General features: G+C 32.3%; 1 protein-coding gene across 1 annotated transcript in view; it reads left to right on the top strand.

The window, feature by feature from the left end:
* Window positions 1-1,447: 1,447 nt before the first annotated feature.
* LOC129218928 (cAMP-regulated phosphoprotein 21-like) overlaps window positions 1,448-23,666 on the top strand; it is a 96,984-nt gene continuing 74,765 nt past the window's right edge. The window contains 4 exon segments of the mRNA XM_054853249.1: window positions 1,448-1,544; window positions 16,607-16,705; window positions 16,707-16,920; window positions 22,523-22,654. Coding sequence (XP_054709224.1) covers window positions 16,644-16,705; window positions 16,707-16,920; window positions 22,523-22,654 — 408 coding nt within the window. The 5' untranslated portion in view covers window positions 1,448-1,544; window positions 16,607-16,643.

Consider the following 23,666-nt stretch of genomic DNA (forward strand, 5'->3'; position numbering starts at 1 on the left):
GAACAAATGATCAAATGATGAAGACAATTTTTTTTTGTACATAGTTACGCATTTGAAAAAGCCTTTCTTCACAGTCACAAAAAACACCAAGGAACTAAAAAGCAAAAAATAACCGATTACACTTATATACTATTTCCTACAAAAAACTAGAAATGAAATTTATTTCTCAATTCCAGTACAAAAATCAACTAAAATGAATACCCAATTATAAAATAAACACTGATTTGAATTACTATACGATGAATTATTTTAAATACCTAACTAATTATATACGATCTCTTAATTTTTAATAACCTTTGAAGTCGGGGCTTCCTATAAACTACTAACAAACGTAACCGAGTAGGTTTAGTTTTAAAGACTAATTTTGCATATAGTTAAATTAGTGTTTAATTCAGGATTCGGTGGGTTGTCAGTTACGTTATGTAGTTGTTTATAGGAGGCCCCGACTTCAAAAGGTTATTAAAAATTAAGAGATCGTATATAATTAGTTAGGTATTTAAAATAATTCATCGTATAGTAATTTAAATCAGTGTTTATTTTATAATTCGGTGTTTAGTTTAGTTGATTTTTGTACTGGAATTGTAAAATAAATTTCATTCCTATGTTTGGCTAGGAAATAGAATGTAAGTGCAATCAGTTATTTTTTGCTTTTTAGTTCCTGGGTATTTTTTGAAGGCGCTTTTTTTTTATTTAAAAGTAATTTATTTCATAAGAATTGAACTTTGAAATGGCTAGGGAATATATACAGTGGTCATCCATCCCGCGATTTTTAATGTCATATTCCATATTTTTGGGTGTTATTTAATTGGTTTTATTAAAAGTCGGTAATATAGCTCAGTTTTACAAAAAAAAAAGTCAACTTCAGTCAAACTTCAGCCGAATCATCACACTTCTTTTGAACCCCCACTTTTCTGGTGCACCAGCCGCCTATGCAACTCGCTACTCTCCTTTTTTTAAAAAGTCGTGCACTACAGTAAAATCTAAAAAATGTAGCTACTACAGTAGCGTCGCTACTTATAGCGCGCTATTTCCTACAACTGGTTAAGACTATGTCTGCATGCAAAGTTTTCCACTGCATTTACCTGAATCAATGCTGTTGGATTTCAAATTTTCAAAGCAGAGCATTATAGGTTGTGTTTATTTTATTACTTATCTTTTATCTTTTCAGTTAATGTTCCTTATGTAGGTATTTTATGCGCAAAAAAAGCATCTAGTGTGAAAAAAAAAAACATCATTGTTTATTGTCTTAGTTAAAAATAAATACTACATTTTTTATTGTTTCATATTTTTTCTTTCATTTCAACACAATTAAAAATAATATACTTTCTGTACTTTAGGACTCTAATTGTGATACATAGATATATAAAAGAAAAAGCTCCTGAGAATTTTATGAATAAAGATGTAAAGCCATTTCAGTCATAAAAACTTTAGATGAATAAAATGATTCGTAAGAAGATGTTGAAGGTGATGAAATTTTGGATAATTCAAATCATAAAGTTTCTGGGTTGGAGGAAATCTGGGAAGTGGACTTTAAGGACTTGAAGGTAAGAAAAGTTATTTGATAAAGAATCTAAAACAAATTGTTATTAATTTTGAAAAATTCTGTATTCTTTTGCTCTGTACTAGGTGTTTGATTTCCTCAAAACTTTTTTATAAACAAAAAATAAAATCACCAAATGTAAATTTAAAAAAAAATTATCTCTGAGAATTAATTTATTAATTTTAGTTTTAGCTGAATTCGTGAAATGTAAAATTAATTTGTGAAATGTAAAGGTATTCACAGTTAAGTTACATAACTTTGTAAAAAAAAGTTAAAGCAAAGTAGTGTTACCATCTACAGGGCTCCCAAATGGTCCGCATTTCCCGCCTAAGTCCGTTTTTTAGAGTTAAGTCCGCTTTAGACCGCTTTTTAGCATTTTGGTCCGATTAGTCCGCTTTTATATTGTTTTTACCTAAAAATCAGATTTTAAAAGTTTTCCATTACGTTAAAAGATACTGTACACCCAAACACGCGGCCGCGGCGCCTTAACCTGACTTTTCCCGTATTATTTCGCTTCAGATTGACGTCATTACTCCTCCTTCAACCGCTGCAGCATGGAAATCCATAAAAAAGAGAGGTTTTGGGGTGGAGTTATGACTTCGAATCGGAGCAGGGTGCTACCGATATTTCTCGAAGTTTCAACCTCACGTTTGTTGTAAGGAATGAACTTTCCGATCTCGATAACTCTAATATTCCTTTATCTCTAAGTTTTTATTGGATCCCAAGCTCTTGAGACTGTTGTGGAAACTTCCCATAACTTGGAACGTTTTAGGGGCCCTTGGGACTTAGATTTGTCGCAGGTTGACTGTAATAGTAACGCTGCTATGAGCCACCCCTTTTACAAATGAATTCGGAAGTAATCTCGTGGCGCATGCGCCGTTTTTTTTTTTTTTTTTTTTTTTTTTTTTTTTTTTTTTTTTTTTTTTTTTACAGGCGCATATGTTTGTAAATTTTACGCCCTTGAAAAGTTCTTGGGAAAAAAAAGTTTATTTTCCAAGTGCTTGAAAACTTTGAAAAAGTATCAAAAGTTTCTTCATTGCTTGAATTCTTTTAAAAATATTTCATCAGTGCAATTTTCTGAACATATGTTTGATATGCAGTATCGCGAAAAATTGCTTTCGTGTTTGAGGTTTCAATCCTTTTGCATCTTGTAAATATTTTGACGTTTTTTACAATCGGAAGTTATTTTGACATGTGCAGATTAGCTTATTTTTCGTTTAATTTCAATAATTAACGAAGGAATTAGTTTGGAAACCATGACAACATTGAACTTACTTGGACTTCGCGGAAAACTGCATCTCGCGTTTCAAATTTCAATCCTTTTGCATCTTGTAAATATTTTGATGTTTTTGACAGTAGGAAGTTATTTTGACATATGCTACTTTAGCTTAGCTTATTTTTCGTTTAATTTCAATAATTAACAAAGGAATTAGTTTGGAAACCATGACAACATTGAACTTACTCGGACTTCGCGGAAAACTGCATCTCGCGTTTCAAATTTCAATCCTTTTGCATCTTGTAAATATTTTGATGTTTTTGACAGGAGAAAGTTATTTTGACATGTACTACTTTAGATTAGCTTATTTTTCGTTTGATTTCAATAATTAACGAAGTAATAACTTTGGAAACCATGGCAACATTGAACTTACTCGGAAAATAACTTTTAGTGTTTGAAATTTCAATCTTTTTGCATCATGAAAATATTAAAATATTTTTCATAATCGAATGTTTTTCTCCCAAATGCTACCTTAGATTAGCATGTTTTATGTTTAATTTAGTAGAAAATAAATACATTTATTTTATGGGAAACATGCCAAAATCGAACTTGGTTCGTGAAAATTTGCTTATCTGAGCTTTCAATCGTTTTGCATCTAATAAATATTTTTATATTTTTGTCAGTTTGAAGTTTTGACATATTACATTAGATTAACTCGTTTAAATTTTTATTTAAGTAACTATAAAATTAATATTTCTTTTTTTGTTTTTAATTCAAATTTCTAGTTTTGCAAATTTAGTTTTAGTTATTATTAGCTTATTTTCGGCTATTACTGTTTTCTTTATGGTGGGGGATATTAAATGCAAACAATTGAGTGCATAACATTTTAACTTAGGATTTGTATTTGAAACAAAGTTGAATTATAAAATTTTAAAAAGTTGATTTATAAAATTTTATAAAGATGAATTTATGTACATCATTTCATTGTCATGCTAAGAGGGGAATTAGTCCCCCCCCCCATAAAAGTTCAAAGCACTCATGGCCGTGCAATCATGGAAGTTTTTTTTTTTTATCTAAGCTTTATGATTCTTGAAAATATACTTTGAATATTGCAAAACTAAGCCTCATGTTATCTGCTTCTCTTTGTGATTAAGCATTTCAGATATTTTTAGGAAAACTTTCAATACAGTAGATCTTTTATCAAAATGTCTCTTGTAGAAAAAGCAGTTTGTTTTTCCATACATTTTCTATTACTTTCTGTTATTTATATGTTAGCATTAAATGAAATCTGCATGCAATATTTATGGTGCAAATTTAGGGTAGTGCCTTGAAAAATAATTTTTTACTCTTGAAAAGTGCTTAAATTTTTTTCTTCCTAAAAGGTATGAACCCTGTGATAAGAGATTAAATTTAAAATTCAAGTATAAAATAATTTTAATATAAACTCAGTTGTAACTTTGTTGAAAATCACAACAATATTTTTTAGGTTTCAGTATGAGTCATGGGGAAGTGCCAATTTCTCAGCAAATGGTTAGATGAAACTGATGAAGATGGGAACAAAATTAGAGACTGGGGAAAACAGCAAAAGAATAATGTTTTTTGTTTGGTGTATGACAGATTAATATTGGTTGAAAAGGGATACAATGCAATTAAGAAGCATTATAAGACAGAAAAGCATAAAAATAATTTTAAACTAAATAAAGATGAAGCGCAGCTTCATCTATCCTTCAGTGAGACTACCAGCATCCCTGGTTCAAGTCAAAATGTATCATTATGCCTATTTAGTTCTAAAGAGGCTGCCTTAAGTGCTGAACTAAATGCCCCCCCCCCCCGCCCCCCCCCCCCCCCCCCTCCCATCCAAATATTTGTAAATAATATTATTCAATGGATAAAAAAGATCAGTTTCACAGGTGATAAAGGAATTGTATCATTATTACAGTTAACGAATTATCTTCATGAATTTAGCCAGCTGGCAAATAATTTGCCTTTTGGTGCTTCCCAGGGTTTAATTATGAGTGGTCCTCCCAAGGTCCTCTTTTTGATCCTAACTGGTCCTCTTTAGTCCCCTTTTTGATTGAAAACAGTCCTCTTTTACCCTTTTTTGAAGCTAAAATTTGTTGGGAGCCCTGCATCTAACATGCATGCAAGTATCATGCAGCACTGCATCATTTTAAGGCGTGTTTTAACCACTTACCGGCTTTACCCCACCCTATTTCTACCACAAACAAGCATATTTTTCAGAACTATTTTTTAGTTTAACTGTATGAATTTAATCAAGAGTTGCTACTGTTTTAAGTTTGATTTTTGATTATGGCAAAATTAAAGCATTTTTACTTTAAGTTAATGAGGGGAACATGTTACTGGGGATGAATGCTAGAAAAACTTTTAAAATATTTTTTCCATTTCTTTATCCGAAGAGAAGTTTAGTAATGAATTTTTGCAACTATTTGACTCATATCGAATATTTATTCAGGACCAGCCTAGTTGGACCCAGAACCTGTCACATTTGTATCTATTTTCAGATTCACTTCCTGATGCTGACCCAATAGTAAAAATATTTTCTGTTCAGAGCCATTTGTTGTTAACCATTCTTTTATTTTAGCTCAAAATTAAATTGGAAAGAAACATTTTCATTGCAGAAGTGCAAACAAAAATGTACTCAATTTTCATGTCTTAACATGTAATAACATATGTTTTTGAACTAGTTCTGCATTTGAATCTTTCTTGGATCGCAATGAGACATTTAGAAGTAGGAAAAAGTTAAAAAATAGAAAAAGACTATCAAATTGTGGTACTGGTTTAGAAAAATATAGTGTCGCGTTGCGTTCAAATCAGGTGAAAAGTCCCATCTCTCATCACTGAATGGTATTCAGGCAAAACTGATAAGTGGTTAAATGTGATATCCACTTCGGTTGTACAAGTCTGTGACTAAAATAAAAAAAATAACAATAAAATGAGTTTAACCAAACTATTCATGGAAATGCATTCCTTAGAATAACCCAAGCACATGTAACATCAAATGTCAAGTGCATTAAATATTAATGAATAGGAAATTTCATGTGCTTTATTAAGTTACGCAGCCATGCAGACTATTTTTTACAGATCCATCATTAGTAAAACGTAAACAGTAATGGAGCTTTGTATATTAATAAGTAAGAACTTCAAGTTTATTTAGCAGCGCAACAATATTTTCACTGAAGGCAGATTCAGAGATCATTTGTTTCCAGCTATTCAATCCCCACACTAATCTTGAAATATGGAAAAAAAAAAATAATAATTTTTATTTAACTGTAATACAGTGAAGCACCGTTTATACGTTTCTCTTTTATACGTTTTTATCAATTATACGTTTTTAGAATTGGTCCCTGCAGAGTCTAATACACATTAACCTATACCTATTATATGTTTTTTCATTTGTAAGCTTTTTTTGTACAGTCCCTTCAAAAAGTATAAATGGTGCTTCACTGTATTTCTTAAATCAGTTTCTGTATTTTCAATGGCATATCAAACAGCGTGTCTACTCACCTCAAAAACCTGGAAATGTCGGGAAATTTTTTTGTACTGGAAATGTTGGGGGAAATTTACTTTTGTATGTGTAGTAAACCTAGAATTTTTTAAAAATTACAACCAGTTTCAAAAGATTTGCTTTCCTTTTTTGCAGTTTATTAAATAAATTTGGTCAGAAATTCATGCAACTAGAAATTACTAAAAGAAAATATTTCTTTCCTTAAATCAGTTCTTCAACCCCACCTTTTGTTTACTAGAAGTTCTCTCACACCACACAATCTCCCCTGAGGCTGAGACCCTACCAAAGTTGAATGGTCCCCAACATCCCTCAGACAGTAACTGATTCTTTGAGAAGTTTACATCCCTTAACAATGGTAGTTAGGTTGCTTCTACAACGGGCTCACCTGAGATGCGCACCAGTGGGGGAGAAAGTGGGGAGGAAGTTCTTCCCTAACCAAGATCATCAAAGCAGAAAATTGGTTTCCCCCCGTCGGAGCTTAAATCTGCATGGAACATTTTTGTAACCCTTTCCCTTTTTGGCGAGGATTTCTTAACAGAATGACTTGGACAAAGAAAAAATTGCCAATATATGATTGAGAATTAGTTCAGCCAAAATACAATATTTTTAAAACTAGTTTACTTAATTTTTCTACTTTAAAGTATAAAAGAATGTTTGTTTATATTTATTTATAAATTACTTTTAAATTTAAATACTTTGGCGAGACAGTTCGAAAAAAGAGCTATTTTAAAGACAAAATCTCGTAGGAGTGTATTACGTTTTTCTTATTTGTTTTACTTCCAAGGATAAAAGTCATAAATTTAAAATTAAATTGATGCCTACACTTATATTCTAGAATTGCTGAAAAAACGAATGATTCTAATGGTGTTCTTGTTTTCCGGAGAACGATCAATAAAATTGTAAATTAAGATAAAAAATAAAGGAAGATAAAACTGATATGACACTACAAAGCATACATATCATTTTTGAATAAGAAAATGTAACAAATGTTCGTTTCAACAATTTTATGATAATAGAAGCTAAAAGAATATATGTGTCAGGATTATTATTAATAACTATTGCGTACGACATTTCCTAAAACAGAGAAAGTCTTCTTCTATAAACATACATCGTTAAAGATTGAAAAACAAATATTCAAAACATTATTTACCTGACAATGACTACAATAACTGGTACTCGTCATTCTCTTACAAATTATTGTAAACTAAACTTAAGATACCAATTATGTACTGATAGTAAGCAAAATCTGGTACTAATTATTACAATATACGACAATGCTCCGAAGAAAAATGCACGTATTATATGCAAAATTGCCATTTCCGTGAGCAACGGCAATTAAGCAACACAATGGTGTACTTGGAAATATTCCCTATTTGTATGAGTAAATTTTAATTAATCACACATTATTGTTACCTACAATAAAAGATTAGACACATAAACCTACATCTGTGATATTCGTTTTTTTTTTTACTTCGTCATAATTCGAAACTAGAAATACGGATAATATGTTAATGCATATGCGTATGCAATCGCACATTTTTACTCTTTTTGTCGTTAATGCATATAAATACATAAAAACGGCATTATTACGCCGACATTAAAATAAATATATTATGTCAAACAAAAAAAAAAAAAAGAAAAATCGTTTGTTTTTCCCCTGTTACCAAATTTTTTTTTTAAACAAATGAGTAAATGTACTTTTAAAATAAATAAATAAATAAAAACAACAAAATGACAGCTTAAAGAAATAATTTTCATTATCAAAAAAATAAATCAATAAATAAATAAATAAATCGTCTGTGCATATTTTTATGTAGAAACATAAAGGACTCCGAATTTCTCCACCAAGCACTTTTTAACTTTCGCGTGAAAATGAAAACAAATCATACCGATAATAATTATTTCAAAGTAAAAACCATGGCTGCGGAGTCGGAGTCAATCTCATTTTGGGGTAAAAGATTCAGATTCGGCAGTCGAAGGTTTTCAATTTAAAGACTCGGAATCGGTCATTCTCCCTTAAAGTCCGCAACTCTGCCATTGTTTGTGGAGTCTGACTTTTTTTTTTTTTTTTGATAAAGGAGTAAGAGGCGATGAGGAAGACTTTAAATTTCCGAAATTAGTAGTCGGTCATTTTCCCTCCGTATAGAAAATTTTGCCAAAGTCACGGAGTTGGAGTCGTGGAGTCAGAGCTCGACTAATTTTCGAGTGTAGGAGTCGGATTCGGAGTCGACTGCCCTAAAATTCTAGGAGTCGGAGTCGGGAGTAGTTCATCAAGATCTATTTCCAACAAAATTTGTTTGAAGCAAATCCGCAATTAAGTTTGGAATTTATATTAACTTTTAGTTTCGCCGTAGGCGCTAATGAAAAAAGATTTGAACTGTTCAAAATTGAAAGGAAAATTGTTCAAATCAAAAAGATATTTTATATACATGCTCCTCAAAAACTTTTTCCTGCGAAGTTTGAAGCAAATTTGCCTCTAAGTTCGGAATTTATATTTGCTTTGAAATTCCCCGTAGGCGCTAATGTTAATTTTTTTTTGAACTGTTTAAAATTGAACAAAAAACTTCAAATCACAAAATGAAACATAGGAAAGAGGTGTCCTCGCCGAGATCTGTTTGTTTGAATCGGACTACTCCCTCAAAAGTTATTAGGGGAGACAGATTCCTTCAAAAGTTATTGGGGGGGGGGCGGACAAACCGACAGATATTTCCCCCCATCTCAGTACCCTACTTTTCAATTTTTAATTTTTTAATATTTATTTAATTATCTTATTTATTTTTCAATTTTTTTTTTTTTTTTGTTTTTCGCAATATTTTTCAGATGCAAATAAGCCAGCCTTCTTTCATGTCTTTTTTCTTCTTTTCAACTTTTACTGGGAAAGTAGGCTAAAAACTAAGTTGAGCAGCACTCAATGGTTAATTATATATTGTCTAAATATTTTGCATAAAGCATTTTTTTTTTGGTAGGGGACGGCATGTAATTTTCGCTCGGGCGCTATTGTGTCTTCAGGACGGCTGAAGCTGAAGGGGGGGGGGGGGATGGAAAGGTTTTAAGCTCAAATTAAACAAAAAAATAAATAAAACAATAAAAAAAATACATCTGTTTTTCTTGACACTGATAATGATATTTGCCGTGGTTTTAGTGTACTAGTGATCGTACCTGTGACCTCTAAATATTTAAAGATCAGAAAAGTCACCTATACTTTCACATTTTCAGTTGTTAACAGACTAACCTTATCTTCTTAAATGTCATTCAAAAATATTCTTAAGACTTGTGAAAGAGTTTCTTTTGTAAGTGGGGGCATGGGGGCATTATCAATACCACCAAGGGGGAGATAGCTTCATTCAATAGTATTACTTAGAGATTAAGCTGGAATGCTTCTAAAAGACAGATGAAAATGCATGAAGCTCTTTGTAAAAATATTTCCAGGAAGCAACGTATAGTTTTCGAGCACAAACCTTTTTCCTACTCGAAAAATCTTTTAAAGAATGAATGTACATACAAGAATTGGGGGAATTAGATGCACCACCTGGTCGATCATAATTGTTTCTAGTTCAACTTGCTTGTCCCTTGCTCTATTATTCAGAACTGGATTAGTAACCCCATGTTCCTTCAATATTGTGAAGATCAAGGGGAAAAAATGTTATATGTTATGCACACAAACATTCATACTTTTACTTATATCGCTTTCCGAAAACAAAATTGACAGGGGGGGGGGGTCAGCTTAGGAGAAAACCAAGGTTGTACGTAATGCTACTTTTAACTGATTTATCCGCAAATACTGAAATATGCGCATTTACTGTTTTTTTTTAGTCTAAATTAATGGTGTATAGTTAAAGTACAAACAGTCTTTTCCTAGACTGCGAAATTTTAATAGTGTGTCACTGCTGATACCGTTTATACGTCACCAGACACTTTGCGAATTTTGTGGCAAAAAATAGCATTAAATTTAGATTTTAATGAATGATTAGAATACTTTTTTTTTAATTTTCAAAATGTGTCACTTTTGTGCCCTGGGTATTCGAGGGTCCAGGGAACAGACCCCCCCCCATACATAATTTGATCTTGAGATACAATTTGTTAATTGTTAAAGAAAACGCATCAGCGTTGCAAATTCCTAAATTTTTCCAAAAATGTCAAAATAAATGAACAAAATCAAGAAAATGGGGAAAAAGAGCAATAAAAGTCAATTAATTATTTTTTACAGAAACAATATACATGCATGTATTTTATTTATTTGTTTATTTTTTTCAAAATTAAGATGACATCCTATGTGCATGTATTGCAAGATAACGAGCTAAAAATAAATTCCACTTATGTTTCATTTCTTTTCGCCAACAAAACTTTTACTGATAAAGCGAGAGATATGTCAACCCCGGTGAAATCGAGATCACTCGACATTCGGGGGGAGGAAAGAGCGCAGTTCATGCTTGGCGATAACTTTTCTCTTTTGCCAACCCTGTTTTAAGGTTGCTCGGTGCGCACTTCGAGTTTGCCCTCTACAACTACTAAGCCTCCCCCCCCCCAGTCTTGGAAGGAATTTAGTACCAAAACACTTCCCAAAATCTTAAAAGAAAAAAAGATTTTTTTACTTTTTTTGAATAGTTCAGAAGTGAAATGAAGAGAATAGTGAATGTCCTTTTCTGATAAAAAGAGGGGAGGGGGGAGGCAAGGTATATTAGAAGTAATAAAGCTGTCACTGGGTTGCTAAAAATGTGTTAAAAACGACTATTTTGAACTGAAAACGATTAGGAAAAGTATATAAGTGAAAATATCGACTGACCGAGCTATACATTCAGCTGCAATACTTAAAACAATCGACGCAACGGTTATTTCAACAAATTAGAAGCTAGAGAGTTTAAAAAAATAGATTTACCTACAAACTAAACAAGCTATATTTTAGGACATCCACTTTGTTAGAAGCCCTTAACTCCAAAAAATGTCATGATTTTTTCCAAAATAGAAAAAAAAGAAAAGCTCTTGAAAAAATAAAATTCATTTTAAAGTGCTTGAAAACTTTGAAAATTGGGACAAGTGTGGATACAAATCATAAGTTTTCAAATTTATTACAAATGAGAGGGGGGTTGTACTGGGAGAAATGCCAAACTGTGTCAAATTCAGCTACTTGCGATATCCTGCAGTAAAAATGTAAAAATCATGGTTCTCACGTTTCTGCAACATATTATTTGAGATAATTTTTCGTGACTCACATATTTCATATCTTGCTGTGTTTTTAATCTTGAATGCTGTATTTTGGAAATTCTTTTGCATTTCTTGCTTTTATCTTACTTCTTCAGCATATTGTTAATCTGTTCAGCTAGGAAAAAAAATTTACACTTCTTCTATTCCTTTTCGTTTTCTGTACTACTTGTAATTGAAAAAAAAAAGTTGCTGTATTGGGAAATCTATTTTTTTTCTTTTAAACTTAAAATAGTTGCTCTTACAAAGTTAAAACAATACTGTAAAACTGTACAATCAAGTACTAAATTTCAGGGACTGGAAAAGGCAAATGCAGTGCCTTAAATAATGTTAATTGTTCTCTGGTCCTTGAAAAGAATTAGATCAGTCTTTGAAATTCCTAAACAAAATGTACTTCAATTTTATTTATTATCAAGTGTATAAATTATGAATTGTCCAAATGGGCAGCATGTTACTCTTTTGTTACCTATTTTCGAAATCTGTACACAATTTCTTTTAAAGCATTTTTTACTATTGATCATTTTGTAATCAATTCAAGGTTGTATTTGTGGGTGGGTTTGGAGGCGTGATCAAAAACTAATTGAATTGAACCGACAGCTGATGTAAGCAAATAACAATGCATAATCATCTGTTCTCTTGCTTTTTCTTTCTGAATACTGTTGATTTATCGACCCAAAAACAGTTTTCACTGTGTATTATCATAATTTGCAAATGAGTGTGTGCCTATTTTTCGCCAAGATTTTGTAGATCCAATTACCCCTAAAAAGTTTCAAGATGCAGGATTTTATATCTATTTTACAAAAATTTCTTCCCCGGACCCACTAAAATTGGAAATATTCTATACCATACTTAAAGTTGCTATTTCCTCCTCTAAAACTCAATTCAAAAGTACTTCAAGCAAACACAAACACATAAAAAAGTAAGGCATGACCTTATGTATCACAGGAAAAAAAACAACTACATGGGGGGGGGGGAGCCTCTTTCACCACCCACAGAAAAAGTTGTCTGCACTACAAAAGAGACCCCAAACCTGAAATAGCTTTGAGCAGTGTTAAGTCTATAAATCCAGTCTTAATTACAACTAATGTTGCTAAAAAAAAAAAAAAAATCTGCCCCCCACCCCCAGGAACTCAGTCCTAAATCCGCCTATGTAATGACAAACTGTTTAGTTTTCCCATACCAGATGCTTATCTATAAGATAAGCTTTTCAAAGTAAGAGTACACTAGTTTATAGATAATTGTTTAATTTCAGTATTACTTAGGTGTTTGTGTACTTCTTTATTTCTGTAGAGATGTGTTTGTTAATTTATGTTTAAATGCTCTGAAACAATTAATCTTGAATCAGAGCCAAACAAACTAAAAATGTCATCAAAGAAAAGTGCTTTTCCTGTATAATTTTGTTCAATTTGGGGGTATAGAGTTCGCTGTTGTACGAAGAACTTGAAACATTTTGCCGCTCTTAAAAGTTTGTTCAGAAGTTACAAATGTTGAACAGAATACAAATACAGTGAAACCTCCCTTAACGGACACTCCCGAATAACGGACACCTCTAATTAACGGACATTTTTGCAAGTCCCAGTCCCTCAATATAGGCCATTCCATGTAATTCACTCTGAATAACGGACACTCCGAATAACGGACAGTTATTTCACAAAAAATTTCCCTTGCGATCGTAGCACTTCCGTTTTTTTTTTCTTTTCACAGAATATCTTAGTAACTGCTTGCATTACAAAGCTTTTCATCCCCCACAGCTGATATTCCCCCCCCCCCCCCCCGTCATTTCCTTCTCACTGTTTCTTGAAATTAAAAGGGTGGTAATGGGCAGAGGCAGCGATTGGGGCTTAAAAGTTGGGGGCAGAAAAAAAAGAACTAAAAGGCATGGTACTTTTTGCGGGCAGCAAAAAATGAAAAAGAAAATAAAAGTCATAATTTTGTAACGGCTAGTTTTGAGAGTATTGAAGCAGATAAGTGAAAACTGATGTCAGTCTAACAATTAACGTACGTTTTTCTTAAGATTTTAATGAATTTTATACACAATAACTATTCAAAAGTTACGATAAAAAAGAGAAAATTGGGCGCTTTTTCTAACTGGGGCTCTCAGGAGATGCAATTCAGCAGACCAGCGCCGGTAGTAGTCGGCTTTATGGCGCCGTGGTTTCGTTGGGTTGTTTAATTTTTAGATATGAAAAACATTTGCCCATATTCAAGGTCATATTGCCAACTGTCAATCATGCATCATGCAATAGTGATACTCGAGATAAAATAAACAAATTAACCATAAAAAGTGTGTGGGGGGGGGAGGGTTGCTCCGCCGAATCGCCGCCGTTGGTAATGCAAAAAAGAGATGTCAAACTGTTTTAACTGTTTACTTTAATTGATGAAATGCTTTTTAAGACAAGTGTGTACTGTCAGTATACCTTTATTAGGAAAAAACAGATTAATTACACTTGACGTAAAATGTAGTAAACCTTTCGCAATTGTTTCGATTGTGTTCTTAAAAAGGGAACAACAGCCCATTTTGAAAAAGGTAAATTAAGTAGTTCCTCCTAATTGCAGACACCTCCCAATAACGGACAAAACTTCTAGTCCCTTGTCTGTCCGCTATTGGGAGGTTTCACTGTATTGTCCGTTTTTCACGAGAAGGCACTTCGCCCTGCCTTCTTGAAGGCAGAGTTCCATTTTACGCAGGGGTGATCGGCAAGCAATCCACAGGCTTCTAAATGAGACAACCAGACAACCTTAACTTGGTCATGCATATTAATGTGCAAAGAGTTCTTAGTGTCCTTTGCATCACTTGCTTCACTTGTCTGTTGCTACTTTCATTATTCTTACATTTTAAAAACTGCTCCTTTTAGCTTTTACAACAAAATACTATGATTTGAATATACCTTCTGCCAAAAACAGCGAAATAGAATCATCGGACAGCACGTGATGAAAGAAGAGTCAAGTGCCTTCTTGTAGAAAATAGACAATACCTATAATCGATGTTGAAGTGCAGTGAACTTTTGGAAGCAAACATGGGTTTCTTTATTTCGGTGACATCAGAATTGCAAGGTTTTTTAAATAACAGGGTGGTGACAGATCAGGGAAATCAAGGAGATCACTGAAAAGTCGGGGAACTTTATTAATCAGGGAAAAGTCGGGGAAAGATCAGGGAAATTTGAAAAAATAACAAATTCAGGGAAAATTGATTTAATATTTTTTTTTTTTTTTGCTTTGCAAAATTGAGTGCACTAATTTCCTGCTCATTTTCCACCAATTATTTGTCAAGAAAAAGTAAAACTAATGTGGTGAGATTATACACTGCCGCATATTTGTGCATCTTTTTTCCTTAAGGTAAAAGTATTGAATCTTAACTTATTAACCACAAGATGAATTTCACAGGATTATTGCTTGTAAAGTTGTTTATGTTACGTAGCTTGAATTATCCTTCCACATGTTCCGTGCTGCGCAAAATAAATAACCCTACTGGCAAAGAGGAAGCCGTCCTTAATGACTTAGCTCCCTTGCCTTTACTCATTGTCTTGAAGTAATTAGTGTAGCTTAGTCACGATTTCAAGAAAAAATCTTTGTTTATGATATAAGCTTAAAAGTTATTACTTGGCATGTTTAGTTTAATTGTTAAAATTGAATGTTAAATGAAAATCAACTTGGTTTTTTGCCATTGCATTATTTACTGTCGCCTCAGCTTATACAAAGGTTTTTTTTTTTTTTTTTCTGACTGTAAAACTCTTTTATTTTAAAACATATATATTTTTAAATTAATAATTCTTTTTTTTTTGCATTTCAATGTTTGTTACAAAAGTAATCTAAGATTTTTTTTCGACAAATAATGAAATATTTGAAATTGAGTTGCGTACATAAGTAAATATTTTTATCATTTTTTAATAGTTAAAATGCTGTATTCATTCATCAAAACCTAAGTTCTTGATTAGAAAGTAGCTCAATATGACTGGTTGTTAAAAGGTTTCAATTTGTTTTACATAAATATGTCTATCATTTACGTAAGTAAAACTACATTACTTCTATGCATTCACTATTATTTGTTATTCTAGCAGCAACAATTATACTGCTTGAAAATTCAGTTCAAAATATTTCCATATAAACTTTTTAGTTTTATCATGATTAGATATATCTTTAAGAGTGGTGTTAATAATTTCTTAGAACTCTTATTTAATTGGTTACTTGAGATAAAGTATTTTTTTTTAGATTTCCTACAAAATTGCATAAGATATTTAATATACTATTTTTACTAAAAAAAGGTGCATCTTTTCAAAATATATTTTTAACACCTCAAAACATTTTAAACACTGCATTTTATTTAATATGCAATGGTTTTCAGGTAGGGCAAAGAAAGGAAACCATTATCATTGGTAACGTAAATCAGGGAAATTTGGTGAGCTTAATCAGGGAAAAGTCAGGGAACTTTTTTTCACGGTTCCTATTGCTACCTTGAATAAGATTCCAGGCTGGTAAACCAGTGGCCCCTTTCCTGTGTGAAGAGATGTATTTGATGCTTAACAATTTAATGAAGCAATTTCTTAAAAGTTATCAAAGTCCCCCCCCCCCCCCCCAAAAAAAAAAAAAACTTAAAATTTTCCCAAAAAATAAAGTGTTTTAGGAGTGGATGGATATAATAGTTTGAAATTTACATTAAACAGTGATATAAATGTAATGTGTATGAAATGTCGCATAAGCACAGCCAACCATTAAAAAAATAGTGAAAGCAACCTTTACAAAAGCACCTGGAAAAATTTTGTTTGGAGTATGGAAAAGTCAGGGAAGTTGATTTTTTTTTTTAAGTAGACACCTTGATGAAGCATCAGAGGTATTTGGGGCAAACCTCACATTGGATTACTGAAACTTGGATTATCTCAAACAAACTTACTGGTAATCCTTATATTTTAATAAAATTAATGATGCCCATGAAGAAGTTTTACCTAAATATTATTTGTCGAACTAATTTCTTCTTTATGTTTGGATTTTATTTTCTGTCAGGACTCTATGTTTGAGTTTTTTTTTTTCTCTTTCACCATTGGGATTCTATGCATTCTTTAAAAAAAAATTTTTGAGCGAAGCTTTTTTTCTTTTCTTCTTTTGAAAATTTTTTGTTATTTTCAAATAGCACTTTGTGCTCAAAACGCCAAAGAAATATCTGTGATATGGAGCCACATCATTCATCTAGACCTTCTCGCTTGGAGAAGCAGGAAGAGTTTGAAGTGGAAAGAAGAGAGTTTTATGCTTTCCCCTGTCACTATACAAATTGAAGACAGAGGAAGTAATCAAGGAGAAAGTGATCAAGATGCTAGGAGCAAGGATAGTTCATATGCTTTTGATGCTGATGATGATAGTAGTAGTCCCAGTGGCAGAACGAGCAATCCTGACCTCTCACCGGACACTATGGATAGACTCACAGAAGCAAAACCAGAACGACGAAAAGTAAGAAATTATTATTATATAGCTTTGTATAGTTAGATTCATTAATTTTCTTACATTTTACTAAACTATGTACATTTGTGTTTCGTAAGGCTTTATTTTGCTTGCACATTTAATTTAAAATAAAATAACAATGAATAATTTTGAGCTGTTATTTATTTGATTCACACATTACTTGCAATTCCAATATAATTTACGGAAAATGAAATTTTTTTATTTTGTCTGAATTTTTGTAGTATTTATTTATTTATTTTTTTGAAAAGCAAATAACAATTATTCAGTATTATCCTAACTATGAAATATCACTTTGAATAACTTGCTTTCTAGAAACAAATCAAATCGAGGTACACTTAAGTGTTAGCAGAGGTACAACTGCTGACCCTTTTTCTAGGTCCTCAATTAGCCACTAATATGGTGAATCAGTAATCAGCATTTCATGTGCATGCGCTGTACCTATTCTTACAACCAGATCTAATTATGCTTCATACTGCTTTTGGCCAAACTTGCTTTTTTTGTGCCAAAATGGATTCTTGTCCATGTGAAAAGTTGCATTATGGTCTTCTACCATCAGTTGTAAAAATGTTTAAAAATTCATGCGATGTAATAATAATCACAAAAATTATAAGAACAGTTGGAAAAAAAATTCCTTTTTTTATAGGAAAAAAATCTTTTTTTGGTACTAATGAAAAGAAGATACAAGGTGACAAATTTGAGCTGCAGCACCTTGAATTCAGACTTATATTTTATGTGAAGGATTTTGATTTCAAATTTGGATCACCATATATTTAAAAAAATCAATATTTATTCTCTGCTACGGTTAAACACACATTAAAAAAAGGGATTTTGACACTAGAATTACAAAGTATGAGCTTTTGAATGATTTTTGTTCATAATTTATAACATCATATAATTCAGGAGAAAAAAAAATTCCACCGCACTTTTTCCGGAGTTTATATGCCTGCTTCACAAAAGCTTCAATGCATAAAAAATACTAGATCTTGTGAACAAATAAAAGTACTGACTGTAGGCACCCAAAAATTCAGGCTTCTAGTGTTATTAAAGTTTCTGCAACCTAAGCTTGAACATGGTTTTTAGTTTCATCAAGCTGATCCACATAACAAGTTTTTTCACCTATTTTTGGGCATAAAACTATATGAGTATAGGAATTACTCATGAGCCCCATGGCTGAAAAAATTTTCACTTTGATTTTTTTTAAATACTAAAAGCATTGTATTTGGCATAATCAAAGTTGCATTGCAGATCTTCAGTTAAGAACATTCCCATATTATTTACTTACATTCACTGATATGATTAAGAATAAAATTAACTTAAGTATGCTTATAATATAGCTTTAATATATATTTTTATTTCTGGGGATACACTGCACTCATTATTTTTCACTACATCAAGAAGTGATAAACAATGGAGCAGGTGAGTCTCCAAAAATTTAAATATATATATTAATGCAACTTTATGAGCTTACCAAAGTTCGTTTTTAATTATAATTATGTCTGGAAGGTTCCTTACTGAAGATCTGCGATGTGACTCTGACTAGGCAACATGTGATGCTTCCAATAGTTTTAAACTTTTTTTTTTACAATGTGAAAATTTTTTCACCTATGGGGCTCATAAGAGTAAATACTACACTCTGGTTTTACGCACAAAAATAAGTGAAATAAATTGTAAAGCACACCCACTAGGAAAAAAAGATAGTTTTTTAATGATTTAAAAAATATTTTAGGGAAGAAAGAATACCTGCATGAGTCTCCCAGCTTCCTCCTAATGTTAATTCTTTTGAGCTTTGCACCTCTCTAAGCACTCTTTGCGCCACTCAGGGTTAATGGCTGATAAAATTCTTTCTTCCCCTCCAAATGAAAGTAACGTCTATAAAACTGTCGAAAACTGAAAAAAAAAAAAAAAAAAAAAAAAAAAATTGGCCGCCATTTCCAAAAAGCAGGACCTGCTGTTAGAAAATGACCATATTCGGATTCAGGGGAACATTTTACACAAAACTTGTGTCAGAAGCATTTTAAGGTTTTTTTTTTAATTTATTTTTATTTTTATTATTTATTTATTTTTTTGCCTTGCATAGGGATCAGTGGAGTTGAATCCGGGAAGTTGAAAATTTTTGTTTTATTTTATTTGTATTTTATGATCATATGAAAAAGAAGTTGCTACTTATTATCTGATGATGAAAAGTAAATTATTCTTGAATAATTGGAAATTTCTTATAATTTTATTTCTTAAAATATCATAATTTTGTCAATGTTTGTTGATATTTTCTGTTTTTGAACACTTTTTAGAAAAAAGAAGTTTTACTATTTTAAGTATTAAGTGCTACTTTCAATCCTTTTACTTACTTAAATACTAAATTCTGGACACACCCCCTATTTATTTTTAAAATTTATTCATAATGATTTTTGTGAACTTGGATTCTTTGCATAGTAGGCTTCCTACTGTATAAAGATGGAGGTGGAGAAGGATAATCCTCCATAAACTGGGTAACATAAAAATAAAAAATTTAAATAATGAAAGAAGCTATCAGCAAGGGAAAGAAAAAAAAATCCTCATTGTGTCATATCAAAGGGCTAGAAGAAAAATCAAGACTTGATCTACCTAGGACTCTGTCTCCTAGGTATTGACTAATTTTAGTCATAACTTTTCACATTTATATAGGTTATTAACAAAAATTAATTTTATTAGTTTTGCATTGATCTTAAACCGAGTTTATGGGAGTCAAGTAAACAGAACTCTATTCTATCTAACCTTTTTCTTACCCAACATACCTATCCTACCCTTCGACCACATTAGCTCAGATAGTCAAGGGTGTACTGTACTTTATTTATATACTGTACTGTATTTAAATATCTATATGAAATTCAATTGCAAAGAAAGAAACAAATTTATGAAATCTTAATGAGTATTGTAAAGCTGAAAATCATTGATATCCAAGTACAGTAGAACCTCGATTATCCGAAGTAATTGGGACCGAACCTACTTCGGATAATCGAGAATTCATCTATAATCATCTAGTTTAATATGTAGAGTCGTCGTTCAACTGTTATGGCTATTTTTACTGTTAAAGAAATTAAAATTATAAATGAAAAATCATTTATTTCTGGAACAAAATTTACAATGGTTTAAATGGAAGTTTCATCTGGTGTAATTTCGCCGTCCTTTGCCGTGCAGCTCTATCCCGAAGTTTTCTTAAAATCATGAGTTCAGAGGAATCACACTGTTCCTGTTGTTCCAACCAAGCAAGACCTTTTGCAAAACTCTCAAATGCATCATTTTTACTTATCTTATTTGTTCCAGAATCATTCTCATCTTCATCATCATCATCTTCTTTTGGAGAATTCCGGACTTCTGCTATTAAGTCCTCATCATTGAGCAACTGGAAGCCTGCATCTTCCATGTCACAATTCAACAAATCTGTAATTTCTCTATCACCACAATTTTCAAAGCCATTCATTGTGCTGAAAACGCTTGAAAACTCAGTAACAATATCTTTCGCAATGTCAGTAGCATTTTCATCTGTGCCACTTGAAAAATTCGGCAAAAGTTTTCTCCAACTTCGTCTTAGTGTCGATTGCGGCAAAGATTCCCACGCGTCACTGATCATATAAATGCAGTCTTTGATGTTGATAGTTTTCCAAAACTCAACTATTGAAACTGCACCAGATTCAGAATGTCCTTCAAAAAGTAATTTCCTGATAAACTGCTTTCGGTAACGTCGTTTTAAAGATTCTAAGACTCCCTGATCCATAGGCTGCAGCAGAGATGTTGTATTGGGGGGCAAAAATAAACACAGGATGTTACCAGATTTTAAAGAGTTATGTTCCGGATGAGCTGGACAGTTGTCGAATAACAGAAGCGCTCCATTCAAATGTTTTTTTTCTTGCCAAGATTTCACTGCAGGCACGAAAATATCAAAAAACCACTTGGAAAACAAATTGGAATCCATCCAAGCATTTTTTTGATTTAAATAGGGTACAGGAAGAGCAGATCTGTTTACATTCTTAAAACATCTCGGATTCTTACTTTTCCCAACAACAGCTAGTTCAAGCTTGTGGGAACCCGATGCGTTGGAGCAGGCTAAAACAGTGACCCTATCTTTCATTCGTTTCCTTCCGGGAGCAGATGTTTCATTTACCGCAGCTAAAGTTTTTTCAGGAAGGGCCTTCCAATACAGTCCGGTTTCATCGCAGTTGTAAATTTGATCTGGGGATAAATTCTCATCTCTTATCAAATCTTCAATCTTTGCAACAAATGAATCAACTGCTGCGACATTTCCAGACAATTTTTCCCCCTCGATATTGAGTTGCCTTATACCATGGCGAATTTTGAATTTCTCTAACCAGCCACTACTGGCTTTGAAGTCATCAGAACCACCAAGCTTCGAGTTGAGAATCAAAGCTTTTTCTTGAATCATTGGTCCAGATAGGGGTATTCCTTCACATCTTTTCTGCACAAACCATTTGTACAAAGTCGCATCTAAATCTGTATGATCGGCTAATTTCATTGTTTTTCGGAATTTGGCACCTTTCGTGATATCAAACTCAGCAAAACACTTTTTAATTTTTTCCGAGTTTCTTTTCATTTCGCTCACGGTTGACACACCAACGTGAAACTCTTTCGCAAGTTTTGTAACAGCTTCACCAGATTCTAGTCTCATTACAATATCATATTTTTCCTGTATGGTTAATACGATTCTTTTTCTCTTAATGGAAGCCATCATAAAGAAGAAAACATGAGTTTCAAAAATAAGAAAAACAATGCGTTAGTTCTATCAGATCCCCCGGCAGGTCAAAACTACCAACTTCACTGATAGCACTCAAGAAAATTCTGATCGAAAATGTAGGAGCAGAAAAAGAGAACCCACAGATTAGCACGAAATTTCCGGGAAATTTCGAATTCTGGCCAGCTGCCCAGCCCAACGCGACAGAGAACAGCAAACGGGTTTTCCTTCTTTCCCTTTTCCTGGAATAGGTTCACAAAGGATAAGTGACACAGAGTGACCTCCCCCTTTTCAAATTCTGCTGCGAAGAAAACTTCTCTGCTCTTGAGATTACAAAAGAGGTGATTCTTTGCACTTGCTTACAATCAGACGGTGCAATAACATTTGATTGTTCTGGGCCTCGGCAGTATGACCTTCCAAATTTCGAAATGACATGTGTTTTTGTTTAGAACAGGAACGCTTGAAAGTAGGGGAGAGTATACTCATACCAAGAATTGAGCTAGTGAGAAGGAATTCCAAACTATTTATCTGCACTCGTAGTTTGGAAAAAACGGCTGACATGCAAAAGAAATGTGGGGAGAAAAAATTTAAAAATGGATGTTCGTTTAGAGAAAATTTTAGATAATAATAGGAAAAAAAAAAGAGAATTGAAACCGACTTCGGTTAACGGAGAGTTTCGGTTAATAGAGGTTCGGATAAGAGAGGTTCAACTGTAGTGGGATATGAGAATTAACAGTTTTCATAATTATTTTTTTGTCATTAAATGTAGTAATATTAAATTGATTTTTTTTTTTTACTTTTATTGCTTCATAATACAAAAGTAAAAAAACTACAATTATTTAATAAAACTGATATTTTCATTTCCAGTCTAGTCGTGTTAAAGTACTAGTGAGAAGTCATGCTGTTCATGATGATGCATCACCTCCTCCTGATCTTGAAACAGTTATTACAAATACTAATATGCTGAGTGTAACAAATGCATCATCCTTTGCAACTCAGGTATATACTTAAATTTTTTCAAGCTTGCAATCAATCTGCTAGCACCAATTATCCATTCTAATCTGTTTGCCTGTTTGGCATTACTATGTTTTAAATTCATCTTCTAACACTTAAAATTGATTCTGATGGAATTTAAATAAAACACTTTTAGTATTGCGTAGTAGAAGATACAAAACAGTGTATTCAGAAAAGCAGTTATAATTTGAAAGAAAATTAATTCTTCCTTGATGACTGAAATGTGAATTGTAATAACAATTTTCAAAAGGGATATTAAAATGAAATACTAGTATGTTATGAAAGTGACTCAAAGTGTTAAGGAACATTTTAAAAACTCATACTAATATATGTCAGTATATAGTGCGACATTTATAGAGAATAACACTGTTAAACTTCTGTAAGTTTGAAATCTGGACTTGCAATAACTTAAGTAAGTGCAATTTGTAAAATAACAACATACAGTATAAAAGTAACTCAGAGTGATTAGTGGAATATTTTAACTGTATGTATACTTTGTAGTTTATATAGGGGAGAGTAGGAAAGATTCAGACACAATTATTACAAATACTAGTATGCTAGTGGGAATAATGCTTTCAAAAAACATTGTTTTAAACTTTTGACTTTTCCACAAAATGGAACAACCTTAGTTTCATACCTGTTGCTGTAAATTATTTTAGCTGTAGAGTTCTGTGAATTTGTGTCAAAAAAATTCACCAATGCCAGTTTTTTTTTTTTTTTTTTTTTTTTTTTTTTTTTTTTTTTTTTTTAAAGTTTCCCTGCAATGAGGTTACTGACTGTTGGTAAACTCACCACCTGAATTGACCCTCTCTACAGTCGGAATGCAATATACAACAAGGTTCATTAGTCCACGAGGTGAACCGTTAGCGACAACCTTTAACCCTGGTTGCCGTATGGCCATGCCATAATATTTTCGGTGCACCTTGGATTTGGGTTGCCTTTCCTGGTCAGTGGAGAGCCTTTCTGCTCCACTGGCAGTTATGCCACATAACTTTTG

Source organism: Uloborus diversus, chromosome 3, assembly GCF_026930045.1.
Source record: "Uloborus diversus isolate 005 chromosome 3, Udiv.v.3.1, whole genome shotgun sequence".
Taxonomy (NCBI): Eukaryota; Metazoa; Arthropoda; class Arachnida; order Araneae; family Uloboridae; genus Uloborus; species Uloborus diversus.